The following is a 20,250-nucleotide window of genomic DNA, read 5'->3' as shown; positions in this document are numbered from 1 at the left end:
TTTACCTGGCCACCTTCTGTCTCTGCAAAGGTGATGCTAGCAGAGATGAAGACCACTGAGGAGCTGTATGCTATAAAGATTCTGAAGAAGGATGTGGTAATCCAGGATGATGATGTTGAATGTACCATGGTGGAGAAGAGAGTCCTGGCCCAGCAGGACAAACCGCCCTTCCTCACATACCTCCACTCGTGCTTCCAGACAGTGGTAGGTAAAAGGCTTCTGGATGTACCAGGATAACTCACTCGAGGTCAAGTCAGGTCAAATTAATTCAGCAAGCGGCTTTTAGCTAAACAGCTTAGTCATAAAGTGCTGGAGAAGGCAGCAAAGGACGTTTATGACAAGTCCAATTAAAAAAACAGTGAAAGGGGAACAAAGTAACCCCAATTAAAGGGTGAGCTCTCTCTCTGTTTAAATAAGCAAAAGGCTTTGTTACAAAGGGTACCAAAGTTATCTTTGATACCCTTAATATCTCTTTTTTGTACTCAGTAAATGTAATGATCTAAAGAAATTGTAAAATGTTTTCAGTAAGTAGTGTTGTGAACTTGCATAAACTCTGCAAATCTATTATAGTCCATATGCAAAAGAAGTCGATGGCTTCCTTAATCTGAATGTCTCTTTGTTAAATCTGTAAATTGCAAATGAACGTCTACCAGCATCCAGACTCTGAGAGAGGCCGGGCTAAACTATAGCAGCTGATTAGAGCTGAACTGGCAGGCAAGGCAGAGGAAATAGGAAGAGACACAGCTTGGCATCACTCATAGCATATTCATGAATACACATACTCGCACACCCATTCGCATACAGAGAATAACAAAAAGACACTTACTCCTACACTTTTGTGACCTCTTTGTCTAGTTTCACATTTGCTGTGCAGACCTTTTCCTGCGATGCCCGTACTCGAACATTTTCTTTATGTGAATGTTTTAAATTTGGGAAATAGTCCAAATGTTTTAAATATGTCCATTTTCTTGAAACTGATCAGTGTTTGAGTTGTTTTTTAAACAGAAAATCTTTACACTTAGATAATGTTTCATTTGATTTGACTGTTTCCCTAAAATACATTCAGGTTAATAAAAATGAAAATAGTGACACCAATCGTGAAATGGCCCGATTGAGTTTTCTGTGATCCTCAAGATATTTCTGTTAAAGAAAATCATACCTGCATCACAAAAAAGGACTACTTCTTATTCTAATTGTTATTGCTATTACGTTATTTATTTTACACATTAAATAACCAGAGATAAAATAAATGATAAAAACAGATTTACTTCATTTTTTGCCCAGTTTCATAAATCTGCACAGCAGCTGTCTTTTTAAAACATAATTAGCTTAAATGCACGAGTTCCACACAGTGTTTTGCTAAGACAGCACGCTCTCAACATCGGATCCACTGAAGTCAAACCCTTTACTGAGTGAAAACAAGGAGGCTTTTTATATCAGAGGCGCAGAGAGGTCGAGAAGCTATAATGTGCATTTTGCTGAAGGCGCTGTCATTGCAGTACAGTGAGGGTCACAGCACACACAGTCCAGGGTAAAGCCCGCTTTGCCAAGAGTGGTGACATTTGGTGTCAGACCTGGTGGAAGGTTCAGCTGCGCTGTCTCCATGGGTCTGTTGTTATTGTTTTGTTCGTAAGAGACCATCAAACACATGTGGACTGGGGTCAGGCCAAACTTGTCACGGGCAGTAAAGAACCAGCAGTAGAACACAAAGAGAATATTTCCTGACACATGTCTGTGTTGAGTGTTTTCATTTTCCATGAAGCGCTTTGCTGTGGGCTATTTGGGTCACCTTGTCATGGAAAGAGTAGCAGGAAAGATGGAACAACTTAGACAGCGGGGGTAGGCAAGACGTCAAGACTGTATTTCTCTGATTTGAGGTTTTACCACGAATAGAAATGTAAACATATTTTGAAATTCGACAGTTTTTTACGTAGAACCTATTATTATTTTCTCTTGATTTCTCACACGCTCATAACTCTTCTTTCACCTTTTTCCTCTCTGCATGACCACAGGACCGCCTGTACTTTGTCATGGAGTATGTGAATGGTGGAGACCTTATGTACCATATCCAGCAAGTGGGCAAGTTCAAGGAACCTCAGGCAGTGTAAGACATATCAGTTTATCTGTATGTTTCTATGATTCGGCTGTAAAATGAATCTGTGGTTACAGTCAAAATTATATTTGAGAATTTACATTAAGCCTTTAGGTTTTATCCCCTTTTGTATTATGATCACATTAGTGTCTAATAACAGTAAAGCATAAGCTGCAACAATAATACAGACATGCTGTATTGGAACTGTTTGTTCTGAGGTTGAAGGCTCGGTTTTAAGCAGTTGTAAATATGTAAATGTTGTCATTGCAGGTTCTATGCAGCAGAGATCGCTGTTGGTCTCTTCTTCCTGCACTGTAAAGGAATCATTTACAGGTGAGTATTAAAAGGTTTACACGGTATACATACCTAGGTTGCTTTTAAGCTAGTAACAGAAAAATCCTTTGTGATGTAGCAAATGTCTTTTATAACCCTATCATAAAAGACAACCACTAATGGAAGAGTCAGCATCTGAAGGTATGTTTTGAATTCCCGCCTGCTTCCTCAGGGATCTGAAGTTGGACAACGTGATGCTGGACTCTGAGGGACACATTAAGATTGCTGACTTTGGCATGTGTAAAGAGAACATGACAGAAGGAGTCAGCACGAGGACCTTCTGTGGCACTCCAGACTACATAGCTCCAGAAGTGAGTACAGCCGCAGATGTAAAGCGTGTACTTGTGTGCGCGTGTGCTTTTTCTGTTGCATGAATTCATTTCTGTCACTGTCTGGTCTGAGCCTGTGTCACCCTTGTGCTCCAGATTAAGGTCACTGCCTCAGGACAAGATAGGCCCGCACACACACGCACACAAACGCATATACACGAGCTCTCTCTGATGACGTAAGTGTCCCAGTCAGACCGACACCCAGCGTGTCCGCTGGCGAGTCCGAACTGAACCCGAAACATACAGGCAGGGGGTTTTCTTGTGAGCAAGCATTTCTTGGATTTCTTTTAATTGAAAGCCACATTTATTTAACGTGACAGTTTGACCTTACCATTTGTCATCACAGTTGTGGTCGTCATACCAGGATACCTCCAATATTTTAATTCTCTTTGATTTGTAAGGTGCATTGGTTACATTTATATTTACAAATTTCACATTTAATGTCTTCTTCTAAGATCGGGCGATATGTTAAATCACCTACAGATAACTTCTGATTACTGATAAAACACATATATATGTGTGTGTGTGTGTGTGTGCACTGCTCCTTTGTGTACTCCTTAGTCTAGATATAAACCTGCTTATATTTGTCTCAAACTGAATAAAACTGGAAGCTGAAACAAACAAATTGTTTGGGATAAAATATGCTATGAAATGAACAGTAAGCAAAGCCTGTAAGGTGTGAGTGTTTCCATGAAAAACTAGAAGCCCGTTTCTTGAATACCTGGTTACCTTAAAAAATTGTCAGACACAGGAATGAAAACTTCCACACTGGTACCTCAAGAACACAGAATTGTGAAGAAATGGCATTGTCTAAATACACAAAAAGACACTATGTGGCAGCAGGTTCTGTGGTTAACAAGTGAAACTCTCAATAAAACATACCAGTAGACTCTATGAGCCCATATATGCATCCAGTTACCCAGCAGCGCACTCACACACACTGCTAATGTTGTTAGATTCTTGTTTTAAGTGTTTCCTTTTCTGTTGTTCTGACTTTGCTGCTCATCAGCTGTTTAGCAGTTAGACTGGATCCTACCTTAGGATTGGTTGTTGGGCCTACTTGCTGCTTCTTTTCAGGTCTTAATTATTGGCTCCAACCAAACTTAAAAAGGAAATGACTTCTCCTTCTTGGAAACCTATACAGGCTGGTTTCTGTACAAGATGGCTCAGTCACACCACTGGGAAAGTTTTTGGGTTTTCATTTACTTTGGTTTGATAGCATTGAAGTTCAAGCTACATTCAGTCTTTACCCATTGAAAGCCTGCTAGTAATCTTTGAAGTTCTTTTATGAACTTAGCAGTTTCTGTTATTTCAGGCCCACTTATAGAACAAAATGACTGGGTGTGCATCAGAAGTTAGTGAGGGTGGTCTCTGCCTGTGCAGTTATCCTTGAAAGCAATCTAAGAATGGTTAAACCACATGTTTACTTATTTTAGATCATCTTTAAGGGTACTGGGGAGGTCGACAAATGTTTATGGGGGAAAGAGTTAAGCCAGGTGTGGTGAATAGGCTAACACCTATTTTCCTTTTGCTCACTTTGGGATGACTCAAATTTTGATTCATAAATGAAATTAGAAGAAATTGTTAACGTGGTTCTCCCTCTTTTATGGGTAGGGTTAGAACGAGACATGCATAACAGGTTGAGGCTCATCCATTGCTAAATCTGAAATATCCTTTAATGATTAAGGCTGTAAAATAGATGATTTTTTTTAGTGAAATGTGCTGGAGAGGTTAGTTCTGTGTGAAACTGCCAATGCAGTTGTGTATACAAAAAGATCCAGCTCTGGGGATGGTTGTAGCCGATTAGCTACATCTTTTGTTTTTTGGTTGGAAAGTATTTGTGCCCCCCAGATAGGTAGGAGCAGCATTTATGTCTTCCCTACATCTTTCCCTTGTAGCATGAAGGAACGTCCTGCTCATAACCAGCTGATTTTACTGTTATTTGTGTGTTTGATCCAATTTAGGATTATTAAGTTCTACTATTATCACTTAAAAGATGTGTTACTCATTTAAATACTATTTTATTCTTAAAACAGGTGAAACAAACAGAAAAAATGCAGCATATATCCAGTGTACATAATATATGCTGCAAAATTGAAAAAGTCTTATTATTAACAAAGATATAAAAAAAATGACAGCAAACGGGTGCATTAGTAATTTATTAATTAATGCTGAATTTAATCATTCTTAAATATGTATTTACATTTTTTGTTAATAATTGCTGTTATTGTATTTTTTAACACATTGCATTCAAAGCAAATGCAAGTAAGCCCTTTTTAGCATAAAAAGAATAATTCCTCTGATTCATTTAATGCAACCAGTGCAAATTGTAGAAGTTCATACGCACTAAGTTTTTCCAATTCTCTGACCATTATCAGTTAGCTGGCTTCTATTTAATGATGGGCTGGATTATCGATTCTCTCTAAAAAGCCTCTCTGATAGACTGAGAGGTTAATTCCACCCACGATGCCAGGCTGAACACGCTGTGATCGCTCGAGTCAGACTGACACTAATGCACCAGCCAGGGATGACGCAGTATGGGGCCAGAGTAGCTACTGTTTCCATAGCACCGCATGCAGTACACATATTTTCAAACACATTTTTTTTTGGATTACACTCACATGACTATCACACAGTCATGTTGATGACAGTCACACATGATGTGTTCACAGGTTAAATAGGGCATCAACACATAGTTATGCATCTGTATGCATATATTGTTTTTATTAAGCTTAAGAAACCCAACCATTTGAGTCTTAATAGTCTTAACAGTTAAACATTTGCACTGTGTATCCACCCACTCCAAAGCACTGTAGCTAGCTGGAGAGTGACCTTAAAGAGACTTAGATTCACAGTGGTGACATTTACAAGGTAAAGTGAGACGAGGTGTTCCTTAAAGTGTTTCTGATAGAAGAATCCACTACAAATAAATGCACTGGCCTTTTCTGTGTTCCTGCATTCCTACAGAATCTGCTTTTGCCAGACCTGAAGTAACACCCACGGGGCATTCTGTTCATTTATTGTCCCCCAAAAGCTGTTCAAAGATTTGTCTAATGAGTTGTGTAGTGATTTGTGATGTCAGGCTTTTCAGCGGGTGTGGTGCGACTGATCTGTTTGGAACGAAGTCGCATTCAGTGAAGTCTTTTATTCTGAAAAAGGAAAAAAACAATGCACACACAATAGAGAAGAGAAAGAGAGGATGTTAAATGTGGACATGACACTGGTTGAGAAAACACCTGTTGGTCATTTCAGATGAAGGACACCGAGACAATTAGAGTGTTCATCAAGTTTTATCACATTTTATTACCATTTTACAGAAAATAATTGAGCTGACAGGGATGGCATTAATGGAAGCAGCTCTAACTGAAGAAGGAATGGACTGCAATGCAGCCTGGTGCATCTGGATTTAGGTGTGGAAACTCCTTGTTGTATTCGATGTTATCCCAGCTTGGCCACTGGTTGCCATTATACCGATATGTTAAATAGTGACGTAGGTGAGTAATGGAACAAAAAGTCAGGGCTCCGTTTCAGCGTCAGTGTTTTCTGAGAGGATGTGACTGAAGAATTTCTTTTGGTGCAGCCTTGACAAAGAAATAGCTGAAGGGGAAGGAAAAACAGAAAAAGCATAATATGGGATTTATAAAGTTCATTATATGTTTATTAATGATATGGAAGCCTCTCTTGTGTGACACATTTTATATTCTTGACAGAGGATTCCCAAAGGGGAGTCCCTCATAGTGGTTATGTCAGCTATCCATACAGCATTACATATTGTGATTGTATAACTTTGTTGCTGTGTTATTGCAGTTTTGTATATGCTTGAGACAACTGTGAGATGAGAAGTGTTTTCACACTTTCTCACACACAGGAGCTCAAATACAACCCACCAGTCTGGAAGTTTATTTCTTTGTGGAAGTGGGTCCCTGGTTAACAGTACACAGGTGACAGGATGCCTTACTTTTACTGCTATCCTGCAGCTTGCCCAGACACACACACACACACACACACACGCTCATATGTTCAGGAACACATTTATTGCTGGCTCTGTTTACTCTGACCTATATAGGCAGTCATCGGTCGCTCCCGTCTGGCAGGAATGCTCACACTGATGTGACTTTACACCTCAGTGACTTTGACACGGAGAAGAAGAGATAGCAAGGAAGAGAGGCGAAGGATCAGACAGACAAAACAAACTGTAACTTGACATAAAAGGAAAGAATCAAAAAAACATTGACTTCACAATGGGTCCATTTCAGGAGAGTATTTGAGGCTACGGAGTTGCCTGACACAGGCTGTTTTCCTGTGTGCTCTAGTCGTCCCCCAGTGCGGTGTGGCATCAGGAGGAAAAGGGTGTCTACTTTTCTGCTGACGCGTCTCTGGAGTGCAAAGCAGTTGGTGTCAGAATGTTTTATTATACATTGAATCATTAAAGAAGACCCAGTTTTCAGTCTCTGAGGTGATATTCTGTTGTAATGTGTCAGTATGTGACATTTCAACAAAGGCAGGGAGAATTTAATGTAAGATACGGTATTCATTTACTACAAACCATACATATGAACAACACTTAGATTTTCCATATTTTCATGAGGTAAATACATTTATTTACAAAAAAAATCTTTGTCAGATCGTAACAGGCGCATATAGTTAAGTTCTGTGTATAAAAATAGCTGTAATTCAGTTAATGCAGTTCTTTGTTAAACCCCTTGAATCAAAGTTGGAAAAACTGCACATCGCTTACAACTTGTTTGATTTAAAATCCAGTGTAGGGGGTCCACAGAGGAAAAGTTTGTTGCTTAGATATTTTTGTGGCTGTTCTTCAAAAAGTTGGAGGATTGAAATAGCAACCCTGACTCATGATAGAGGTGTCATCCGGCCACATGCTTTGGCATCTCTAATTCCAATTTAAACCCTCGGCCAATTACCGAACACCCCAAACTAGTGTTTTTCAGAAAAAGAGCTATTAGTAGTTTCACACAATCATTTCATCCATGGTTGGAAAAGTGAGTGAGACGTGAGAAAAAAGTCAGGGGGGGAAGAAGAAGGTGAAAAAGAGAAACTGAGAAAGATGCAGCAGATGAGACAAACACAGCGAGCATGAATATGTGAGGATGCTGCAGACAAGGTGGCAGCCTGAAAACGTCCAGACAGCAGTTTAGGTCTGTCGATTTTATATATTTAACTGCAATAAAAATGTTATAAGAATTCTATATTATCTTTTAGGTTTAGCATTAGGAGTAAAACAGTTTCTCGTGCAGCTGTTTTCTACATTATGCTCCATATACACTACATTACATTGCAATTTTTCAATAGGGTTGCTCTTAATTACATCATAATCTCACAATTTATTCATATCCTCCTGGCAACAGAGTTAAAGCAGGTGAAAGAAGCCAGACACTTTATTAGGTATACGTTGTTTTTGCTGGGTTTTGACTCCTTTTTTCCTTCAGAAACGCCTTTGTGAGACATTACTCTGACATTTTGGTTCATGGAGACGTGACAGCATCACACAGTTGCTGCAGATTTATTGGCTGCACATCCATGATGTGAATCTCTCATATCACAGCATCTCAGAGGTGCTCTGTTGGAATGAGGGTTGGTGACTGTACAGTGTCAAACCAGTTTGAGATGATTTGAACTTTGTGACATTGTGCATCACTCTGCTGTAAGCAGCCATCAGAAAATGATTACACTGTGGTCTTAAAGAGATGGACATGGTCAACAACGATACTCAGGTAGGCTGTGGCGTTGAAACGATGCTAAATTATCAGGATCAGGATTTGTTATAGGGATACCAAAGAATTCACATATTCAAGGTTTTCATATAACTGCATTTTCTCACATGCCTCTACAGTCATAGAGCATTTCAATACTGAATTTAGCTCACAATTCATTGTGATCACATGAAAGGTGCTGTTTATATTGCACCGTAGGGTGCTCATGTAAACCCCAAGGCTGCTCATTAATATCCTCAGTGAATGAAACCATCCAAAGCACAGGCACATACAGTACCAAGAAATGCTTTCAAAAACAGACCACTAAAGCAAGGTCTGATGTGCGCTGATCTGCTCCACAGCACACACATCCCTCAGAGGGATACAGCAGCAGCGGCACAGCAAATATTCATGTAGCACGCTGTAAGAGTGTTGGTCGTGAGGGTGGTACTGTGCATTGTACTGCACGTCTGTGCATGAAGAGCAAGGGTTATAGGGGCATAGGTTGGTACTTGTGTGCATTTGCACACAAGTACCAACTTGTGTGCAAAGTTGTGTGCAAAGTTGTGTGTCTGTGGTGAGCAGAGTAGCCTTGAATAGCTAGCAGTCTGATCCAGAACTGTCATGTAGCATTAGGACTAATGGGAGAGCGATGTCTGCAGCAATGCCCGTGCACAAGCGCACATACACATGCAAAATATACTCAGAAACACAGGCTCTTCAGGTCACGAGCAGAGGTGCATAAATGAATACACACATGCTGACAAATTATAAAATCTAAACACTTAACGTGTTTAAGCGTCTAAAAGAAAGAACAAAATATTTTTTTCTCCTGCCCTCTTTCACTCATGATCAGTGAATCAGCTCTCCCAGCTGCAGGGTTTGGTACAACAAGCAAAATATAAAGCAGGAAGAGAGCACAGACTCTCCATCACTGGCTGCCTGGCAGGATGAGTGAAAACTTAATGCAGGTATCAGGATTTTTTCCAAACACTAAGGTAGACGAGCATACAGATTTGGTGGAAATCTGAAGATCTAAACTTACCGCGGTGGTTCGGAGTCACGGTGGTTACCAAGGTCACGGTGCCTGAAACTGTGTTTGTCCGCCGGTGTTGTTGCAGACGGGCGATGGGTGGCAAGGGCAGAAAGTCACAGCAGCACCACATTAGTGCAGCTCTCTGCAGATGGCCTGAAACTGATCTGTACAGTCTGTTACTGATTTTTTATTTTCCTTGTTTTCTCTTTCTGCTTGTCTTAATCTCGCCGAATCTCAACTTTCTCCCTGACTCCTCTGCCATCTTGCGCCTTTTACCATCTCTTTCTCCAACTTCAACATCGTAATGATTGCTAATAAAATAAATCATGTTTTATAGTATTTTAATCACATGAGACACAGCAACAATTTTCCCCTTTTTAGATTATGGGTATCTACATATTTGATTTCATAACTAATGAGCACAAAACATCCTGTATCTAATTGTACGTATGCCATCTGGAGCTCTTTTTTTTTAATCGATCCCTCCCCTTTTTCTCGCTCCCTCTTTCTGTCTCTCTTCCTCTCTGTTTTCATTCCAATGATACAAGCCGACATGAGGCTGCAGATCTCCTTGCTACATTGACCTGATGTGTCTTCATTCTTTCCACGCTTAAACCGCTTATTGCACACAACAAGGGAGTCTGGGAGGTCAAATCTCAGTGACACAGTGGAACAAATGTGCCTCGTCACAATAGGTCCTTCGGTGATGTGTTGGCTGGCATTAACCTAATTTACTATGTTAGCTAAAACTGCTCCCTTTTAGTAAATGGGTAGAATTTTATAATTAAGATTTGATGAGAAAACAAAAATGAGTTTTGGGGTTTTTTTTGGTAAATGTTCATAGAGCTTCTGTTTACAAGGATAAGGACTGATTCCTTTTTCATGCATATTGAATGACTTCAGCAGTGGAAGTGCAAACCTTAAATGAAACAGAGTGAATTTGTTGGCAGGGATGTTTCCTGCAGGGAGAAGGATTTGAACAGACAGGCTCAGGGATTTTACCAGGAGGTTTCCTCTTACTGTGGAGTCTTTGACCCTTGAGCTCATTAAAACACTGAAGCATGATCAGGGAAATGGTCTTTTCCCTACTGCACCTTCCTGCCCTCTCACCATAGCACAAAAGAAAGCCAAGGATTAAAGCTTATCACTTTTCACCTTCTCATAGCACCGTGCTTCATGCCTCCTTAAACATGCACATATTCATCATTTAAACATTATTCAGTTTGACATTGATTTTTGGGAGCGAGCAAACATTTCGAAACTATTTGATTGGAGGCTTCCGTTCATTTAAAAACACAGTGCAGTATTTTTGTTTTTTTGCCATATTTGAGTGGTTATCAGCAAGTGTAGACGACATAGAACAAGATGGTGAAATGGTAATATGGTGAAATTAGTCGACCCACCTACTTTGGGAATTAGCACCTTAGCAGTGACAAAGAAAGAGTGAGAAATGGCTCAGAAAGGTCAACAGTATGCATATTTTCTCAGATTCATCGAACACTTGAAATGGAAGAGGAGAGAAAACAAGAGGCCAAGTAGTATGTAGGCGGCATTGAGCCCTTATATAAAAACAACTGTGTTACATTAGCTAGTCATAACTATCACCATGGTTGGTGATGACCTTCTTAGGTATAGCGAGAATCTGTTAAACAGCTGAAAGTGCAACGTTGACAAAAGAAAAACAAGATGTTAATGAAAGTAAAGAAAGTAGAGCTGCAACAGTAAATATATAACAACATAAACTTCATCCTTCCTGGCTACCTTAAGTCGTTGTCTTCATTTCTTTCACTGCTGCAGCTGTTTAATCAACCTTGTTTTTCATCAACTTTACTTTTCAACTCCTCTCATATGGCACCTCCATTCACCTTTTGTAGAAACTGAGTCAGGACAGCACCGCTGACCGTGTTGTACTTCAGTCTGGATAGAGTTGTTTCTCAACCCATATTCACCACTGGTCCATCATTTCATGTTATTTCTGACCTAATCAATGGCATTGATCTCTGATGTATGCTGTGAGGGAGCCCTGCTGACTTTCCAGAACACTGCAATGCCATTAAATATACATTACTGCATAAAAATCCTATGTTCACTAAAGTGTTGGGAAAAAAGGCTTTCCTGCCAGCAGAAAACAAAAGACAAAAGACAGAATTAAGTGTAATTAAAGGCACTTTGTGTACTACTGACACCTCAATCATCTGCTCCACATACGCAGTACGTCTTGAAGTTCCTCTAGTTACTCATAGGTGTGCAGCTCATATCTGTTTATTCAAAACAGCAATCATCTCCCTGAGCTGAGTAAAGCTATTTGCTTCAGCTGGCAGCTTATCTTGAGTATATGTGATAGCAGTCAACCTCTGTCCCAGGATGTTAGCTTCAGACAGCAGCAGCTACACAACATGAGTAAAATAACCCTCATCTTCACGGTCTGCAGAGTTGTGAAAACTGGGGGATTTGCAAAACGTGTTTATAGAATTACACGACCGTGTGAAAGGTTTTGCAAGGTTTCCATGTTGTTTGCGCTACGCTCAAGATCCATTTTGGATATATCCAGAGTCAAGTATCGACGTACTAATATAAGAGGTGTTCATGTGTAAGGACTATGAAAAAATAATGACATGGCTGCTTTGTAAACACAGTACTTTATCTTTTAACAAACACTGGAAATACTCGAAAAACTGAATGTGACAGCACAGCTCACGATATTATCTTTGTGCTGTATTAATGGGTTTTTTCCTTTTTATAAAATCCAGAGCTGTAGCAACATTCACATTCATTCATATGCATGCAAGTCTATACACATGCTTGACTTTTGTGTGAGGGGAAGCATGTGGACACACTATTTGTCCAGTTGATTGTATTCAACCCTCAGGACAGCAAAATCCCATTGCAGTGCAGAGCTGGAGGGGTGTTTGTCCACCTGCGTGTGCTTGTGTAGGTATGTGGACTCCTGTGGGAAAGGCAAGGGTCATTAAAGTGATGCAGTGAAGGTTGCGATGCAAGGTTGATCTGCCTCCACCCACCTAGACAAAATGCGTCCACTATATTTGTGTGTTGCTGTACATACAGTACATACATTCTCTATTTTTTGTGTTAGTTTTCCTTTTCTCAGGTACAATACTGTATGGTGTCCAGTCTTTTTTATGTGTTGTGGCACTAAGCTGGAGGAGTGTCCCAGGGCGGCATGTGTGAAGCAGAGGTCAGAAGTTATTCAGGAAAGCACGCAAAGCAGTACGCCAGCACTCATGTTGCACACCGAAGCTTATTTATTTACAAAGATCACCAAATCGTCCTGTTTTTCGTTTTTCTCGTTTATCTGTATGTACATGAATGTGTAATCTCAATATGCCTGCGTGTTAATGTTTCATCAAACCATTGCAACGATTTGATGTGTCACTGAGTGTAAAGCTTAACTACAGTGTGTGTGTCTTCTGGGTGGCGTTACTGTGGCCAGAACAGGCGAAAGCATTAACCTTTAACCATGACAGTGTAACCCAGAGGATCTCTCTGTCATTCAAGGAAATGTCACAGTCAAAAGAAGCCTCCTAAGAGCTCCCCTTGGAGACGTATACACTCTTAGTGTTTTATGCCACAGCCTGAGCTGTAGTCTATCTTCACAAAACAAATATTTAAGTAAAATATAAATGTTGAGTGTTTTTAATATGCAAAAGTGTTTGGAAAAGTATAAAACCGTTTTCAGCTTCATCCGCTGCTACATCGTTGTATTAAAACTGCTCTTGTAGCTCTGAGCGTGTCTTATAAATTGGCGTACGAATACTGCTGTGTAATTTGTTATCAGCTTCTGTCCCACGCGCCCTGTGCTCCCTTCTTGTCACAAGATATGAGCTTCCTATCGTCTTTGTTCAGCCGTAGCAAAAAATAATTTGATTGTTGCAGGTGATTTAAAATGTAGGCGACTCAGGGTTCATGCAGCTTCTATGGCTGTGATCATATTCTTGCTTTAAACTTTACCTCGTCTCTGTCTAATTATGGTACAAAGAGGAAAACAAGTAGACATCCAGTCTTTGAGCTTTTGATTTATTAGTAATTATTTTAAAAGCTGCTGTCAAACTTTATATGTATGAAGGTAGAATTTTAACAGGAATTCAGTTTGTCCTTTTTCTTTACTGCCCAGCATCTCATCAAGGATATTCTGAAAGTGCCTTTTGTGAAAAATATGTAAAAATGTAGATGTGAATTTGAGTCGTTTTATATAGCAACTAAGCTGCTAATACACATTCATGCAGCTTGTATTGTAGGGACACGGATCTGCAGAAGAATAATTTTCTAATAATTACATCATCTTTATTTACATTGTTGCTGACATGTTCACAGATAATACTTATATGGTGTATAGGTTAAGGGCACAGAAAAAATATCAAGTTAAATTTCTAGTTCATAAAGTGTGTACTGGAATATTTAGAGAATATTTAATAGGCTGCTGCAATGCTGTGATCTAGGTTATCATGCTTAATGATATTTTTCTTACTCTCAAACTTAATTTGTTTTTACAAAAATAAATATTTTACCAAGATGGACAAACTTAAATACCTCATCTTCTTAAAGTATAGCTGAAAATATTAGGCTGTAGAGCCTTTTATTACAGATTGTGATCAAAAATGTGGATTCAAAGTTAAGAGTATTTATAAAATTCTTCCAGCAGAAAGAATCAAATGTTATAAAAATGTGAAATTCTATCTGATAAATTTTAAACTGTGACTGAGTGACAAGGTTGAGGTTTAGTGTAGAGTAAACTTCAGGGTTACAAATCTTATCCGTGCAGTTGAAAAACAGCAGATCAGTGTTTGTCTTTGGCCTGTTTTTTTATTTTTTTAAACAGAGACTTCTTGTTTAAATTAAACTGAGCTTAACTTTTTGCTATTGTTTTTCCTCCACAGATCATAGCATATCAGCCATACGGTCGCTCTGTAGACTGGTGGGCATATGGAGTTCTGCTCTATGAAATGCTTGCAGGACAGGTAAGTGGTACAAACCCACATACACCTTCACAATGGAACTTTGCTGTCTACAGAAAATGCTAACACCTTCACACAGAAACAAGGTTTCTCACAGATTGCTCACACCTACATTTTTCCCACATATCTTAGAAGCAGCACGGCTCTGCTGGTGCCTAAATGAATTCAGATGGTGATGCTTAGTAAAGATCTCAACGCCAGATCATCATAAACACGTGGTATATTAATATAGACACCTTTTAATGTATTAGGTTTAGTTTTAGAGTCATATATAAATCTCTTTACGCAGTCACAATATTATGGCTTACCGTCCTTTTGTGAACAATAACTCAAATCCTAATAACATAAAACATCACATTTTGAGAGTGAAAAAGTATTTTGACATAATTCTACTCTTAAACAACACTGGTTGGTTCAAGTCTTCTTATGGTGAGCTTGTTTGTTTTACAGTACTACTGTTCTTGTTTATTTATGGATGCAGCATGGTGTGCTGCGAGGAGACATGAGTCAATATTCTTCAGGTGAACACATCAATAACATGTTGGCTGGTACAGAAGTGCTTCTTTTAGAATAAGTGCAAGTCAAGAGAAGGTGGACATGAAGCTTTCTGAGGAGGTTTTCATGTACTGCATCTGGAGTTACTAGTTAAGACTTTCTCTTTCCTTCAAATTATAATTTGTGTGCAAGCTAGGCCAGTAAAATTTTCTAACTGACCCAACTTTTTTGACCCCTGATGTGTTTGGGAAGCTTAATTATCTACTGTTATGCTAATATAGCATCAGTCTGAAAATGATAATGGTCCACACGTTGGTTAAATTGTTTTAACTTAATACACTGTTTATGAATATATATAACAATTCATAGTGTCATAATCATCAACGAATCAGTACAAAAATGACTTTAAATCACTTTAAGACATTATTGAGTCAAAGTGAAGCATCTTTAAAAAGGCCCAGAGTAAATGCAAAAGCATAATTGTATTGTTTACGTTAATCTAATTAGCTCAGAGAGCAAGTGGCTGTTAAACAATTAACAAAGACTTTAATCAGACGTTCCCTTCCTCTGTCCCTGCCTTGTGTGAAATTGGGTAAAGGGGGCATGACGCAGACAGGCTACCTCTAGTCGAAGAGGCCAGCGGAGTGGAAATGACGAATAATTCATTTTATGGACTGTCAAAACACCCACATTATGGTTACTGATGATAACAACTCAGTGAGCAGGGGAAGAGAGCTGGGTCATCCACTCCATTTTTCCCTGCAAGGTCTTCCTATGAAACTTATTCTCCACTAATAATAATTTTTCATATCTTTATTGTTCTTGTTGTCTTTATTTGTACGTAGCTCTGTTCAGTTGAACTGTTTTTTTCTGCTCTCTTTTTATTCATAAGAGAAAACTGTTGAGTTTACTTGTCTATAAAAGAAAGTACAAACCGCAAATGTTTAGAGAGCAGCAACCATTTATTTATATGTTGTGTGTCCTAACACACTTAGTGTTGTCTTTTTTGACTCACAGCCTCCATTTGATGGTGAAGATGAGGATGAGTTGTTCCAGTCCATTATGGAGCACAATGTGTCCTACCCCAAGTCGATGTCCAAAGAAGCTGTCTCTATCTGCAAAGGGGTGGGTGAACTTGACAATGAAACATGATTTGCCATTCATCAGTTTTTGTGGTTTTAGCAGAAAGTCAGAAATATGTCAGTTGAGTTAAGTTTTATTTATATAGTGCCAATGTACAAGGCACTTTATATTGCAAGGAAAAGACCCTACGATAGTAGAAAGAAACCCACAGCATATGGATGACCCCCTGGGCGACAACACTTGCTAAGAGTGGGGAAAAAACTCTCTTGTAAAGGAACAAAATGACCAGTTTGGTTAAGAGGGAAAGGACAGCTGAGGATATATGAGTCTGTTTGGTACTAAAGAAAAAAACCACAACTGTCGTTGTTTTTTAATTTTTGCTTTTAAACACATTCATAAAAACTCATTCAACTAAACATTCAATGTGACACACGTTTATTCTCCTGTTTGGAACCGTTTCTTCTGAGAAGCTTTCACACTTTTCCTGACGAAGCTCTGCAGCCTTCACTCTCTTCACTGAGGCTAACATAAATGAACCTCCTGGAAGAGGGCTAAAAGCTCTTACTGCTACTTCAGGTTTTGAAGAGCATTATTCGTCACTGACCATGAGAAGTAAAGCTTAATTTTGCAGGAAGAATGAAATGTGGTCTCTTTTAAATACTGTCCGGGAACTCATCTAAAAGTCCCTTTCTTCTTCCCACTCAGTCCCCATGTCTATGGCCTATATATTATTAAAATACTGAAGAGGAATTCTAGTGGATCATTCAATATACTCATCACAAGTCAGACTGTATCACCAGGCTCATGTGCACTTGTTCCACTGGGTATGACTGTATGGAAAAAGTGTACTGTCAGACTGAATTCCCTCTTGAGCTGGTTCGTCTGTGGTGTAAATTATTCAGGGGTCCTTTTGGTCTCATCAATTTTGAAAAACAGTGAATGTTTCTAATTTACAGCCAAGGTTATCATGCATCAGGAAGCATGCTTACACACTAACACTAAAGGGTGCAGTGCCAAGAAAATGTAATAATCCCTCCCTGATTTCTTAACTTTTTGCATATTTGTCACGCTCACATATTTCAGATCATCAGACACATTTTAATATTAGAATGATATTTGTGTGTGGGGAGGATTCTGTGGAGCTGGATTTGTGGAAAGGTTGGAGTCCTGTTATGTCTGACATGAAACTAACACAGTGTTTTATAAAAAGAACGTCATACCAAGAGTCAAACATGGTGGTGGTAGTGTGATGGTTTGGGATGCTTTGCTGCTTTGGGACGATTTACTGTAACTGATGGAACCATGAATTCTGCTCTCTAGCAGAAAATCCTGAAGGAGAATGTCTGTCCATCAGTTCATGGACTTAAATCAGATTGCGATGCTTTGGCATCTCCTTAAACAGGGTGTTCATGCTTGAAAAACCTCCAGTGTGGTTGAATTACAACAATTCTGCATAGAAGAGTTTGCAAAAATGTCTCCACAGTGAGATGAAAGACTCATTTCCAGTTATTGCAAACCTTTATTTGCTGTTTCAGCTCCCAAGGGTTCCAAAACCAGTTATTAGGTTTAGCAGGGAATTACTTTTTATACCGGGACATGTAGGTTTGGGTAGATTTTCATTTTTTCTCCCCTAAATTAAATCATCATTTAAAAACTGTCTTTTGTATTTACTCAGGTTACCTCTGTCTAATAAATAAAATTTGAATGATGATCTGATACATATAAGGGTGACAAATATGCAACAAACTAAGAAATCAGTAAGGGGGCACAGAATAAAGCCTGCCATAAATACTGAGCTGTGTAATTTCAGACCAATTTTTCTACAAGTACATTTGTTAGGATGTTTTTCTTTTGTATTAGGAGTGTTTCACATTTCTCTGCATCTCTGGTACACATATTTCAAAATAATGTTACTAGGAAATGTAACTTGAGACAATGTACAGTGTTAGTATTTTAATGGAGATGTCTAAGATGTGGAGCAGAGTTTAGTATTTGTTGTGTTGGCTCATTACTGGCCTTGTTGGTCACTGACCTCACAGAATGCACTAACCAGGACTGTTAGCAAGTCTGTTTCAGCAGTTATTGGCAAATAGCTTCTGGATTCCACAGAGGGGAAGTAAGTGGTACATAGGGTCAGTGCAAGTCAAGCAAGAAAAAATAGTGGGTTATTAATATTGTGTGCCCAATTTTATTTTAGCACAAGAATGTTTGACAGCAATGACATCATAAAAAGAGTTTCTAGGACACTGAATTAAATGAAAACACAGTGAAAATCTGAGTGAGCTATAGTTTATTCAATCAGGGAATAAACAAGAAGGCAAAACATGCACATTAATTGGATGTAAAGAAATACATGGTTTTTTTGAGGATGACCTGAATTTTATGTACATTGCATATGACAGTTAATAGATATCTATGAAATCAAAATTGGTCAGTAAAATTATATTTAAAAACTCATTTTATTTGTTATACTTGGAAGGTGTTGAGAAACAGAACCGCACACATTTATGTTTTTGTGAGCCTACAGTGAATTTAATAGTGAAAGTGGCAGTAGTTTTATTTCTGTCCAGAGGCTATGCAAAGTCAATGAGCTGTGCATTAATACGCTTTGTCTCCCTGTCTCTCCCTCGACTCCACTTGTGTCTCTTTGTCCTCCTCTGTCCTTTCTCCTTTATTTTTCTTAGCTTTGTGTATGTGTGGGTTTGCACACAAAAGTATAATACAAATTCTATGGGGACTTAACTCTGTTTGCAGTCATATTTTGGGCTCCTGTCTTCCTTTCTGCCTTTGAAAAAGACTTGGTTTAAGTTTACTCTGAATTAGATAAGTAGTACTAATGGTTAAGTGTAAGGTAGGTTTACTGGAATTTAGTGGCAGCCAGTGTATTGTCCTCTGAAGTGGAAGAAGCAGAAATATGTGCCTGTACTAGTCTTAGTCCGATTCCCTGTCCTAGTCCCTGTTGGGCAGGGTGTCTGCGATTTTTCTCACCGGATACACACACACACACACACACACACACATATATATATATATATATGATAAATATATATATATACATATATATATATACATATATATATATATATATAGCGCTTGACAGCAGCCCAATCCACTGAGGAAAGACAAAATGATGAAAGTCAGAAAAAGCTAGGTAAAAAATGCTATTTTAAATGTAGAAGGCATTCATCTGGATGTACAGTAGTCTCAGTAGATCAAATGTTCACGAGGCCTGCAGGATACTTCCTGGTTTTTAAAGGATCATGATTATGATAGAGTTTCCTGCCCCATCATGCCCTTTCTTTTTGAATCACTCCAAATTCTCCTTTTCTCACTTTTCTTCTCGATTCTCAACTACCGCGCCCCTGCTGCCCAATCCGTCAGATCTTAACTATTTTATGTTCTCAGCAGGAACAGCAGGGTGGTGTCAAGGTTATGTAAACTTTTGGAAAACGTGCAGCTAAACTGTTTGCTGCCAGTTCATGATGTGGTGAAGTTTTTGAAGTTTGAGCGTTAACAGTTGGCAGACAGGATGATTAAAGGCTTCCTCTGAAATGTCAACACTAGACTTGCAGTTTTCTGATGGTAATTTTCACATCACACTTATGCAAAGTTATTCGAGTGCTCAAGATCCAGAACAAGTTTGAGTGTTTGATACTGTGGTGAGCCAGCAGCCGATTTCAAGTACATTTCAGCAGGATTGCAGCAGGATGCTTTCTTGGTGTCACCGACAGTCCTGTAAAAGGCTGCAAAGGACTTTTTCTTCCTTGTCAACATCTGTCTGGTGCACTCTGCCAGCTGAATGCATGCCATTAGTTCAGATGTGACCGAGCCCACAGCCTTAAGGGTCTTGCAGAAAGGAAACCGACAATAAAAATCCTGCAAGTTTAAATTCAGGACTGAGTAACCCATTAGCATGTTCCTGTATCAAAGAGACATTTTTTTAAAAGTCTAGTAATAAAACTGAATTTGTGCATCTGACTTTGGTGACTTCCTAAACATCTCATGTAGTGTTGAAGACCAGTCAGCATGACTGAGCTGCATTAATCACTGATTAGGGATTTAGCTGAAGGTGAAATGCAGTCTTCCATCCTTGTGTGTTCTTGTTTGCATGTATATGCACTCTGTAGAGAGTACATACATATATAAAAAACACCCAGCACGCCCCTGCGGGCGGTTTATCCTTCAAGCTCGGGTCCTC

The 20,250-nt window shown here is 39.0% G+C and overlaps 1 protein-coding gene across 3 annotated transcripts in view; it reads left to right on the top strand.

Moving 5' to 3' along the window:
• Positions 1 to 20,250, top strand: part of prkcaa (protein kinase C, alpha, a) — a 140,667-nt gene that overhangs the window by 97,523 nt on the left and 22,894 nt on the right. For all 3 annotated transcript variants that reach the window (XM_005942746.2, XM_042228766.1, XM_042228767.1), the window contains 6 exons: positions 31 to 204; positions 2,013 to 2,104; positions 2,363 to 2,425; positions 2,598 to 2,736; positions 14,397 to 14,477; positions 15,987 to 16,094. In XM_005942746.2, coding sequence (XP_005942808.1) covers positions 31 to 204; positions 2,013 to 2,104; positions 2,363 to 2,425; positions 2,598 to 2,736; positions 14,397 to 14,477; positions 15,987 to 16,094 — 657 coding nt within the window. The remainder of the gene's footprint in view (positions 1 to 30; positions 205 to 2,012; positions 2,105 to 2,362; positions 2,426 to 2,597; positions 2,737 to 14,396; positions 14,478 to 15,986; positions 16,095 to 20,250) is intronic.

This window comes from Haplochromis burtoni, unplaced genomic scaffold, assembly GCF_018398535.1.
Source record: "Haplochromis burtoni strain Fernald_Lab_line unplaced genomic scaffold, NCSU_Asbu1 Contig_348, whole genome shotgun sequence".
Lineage (NCBI taxonomy): Eukaryota > Metazoa > Chordata > Actinopteri > Cichliformes > Cichlidae > Haplochromis > Haplochromis burtoni.
The sequence above is the reverse complement of the archived record's forward strand: the minus strand, read 5'-3'. Positions and strand labels throughout refer to the sequence as shown.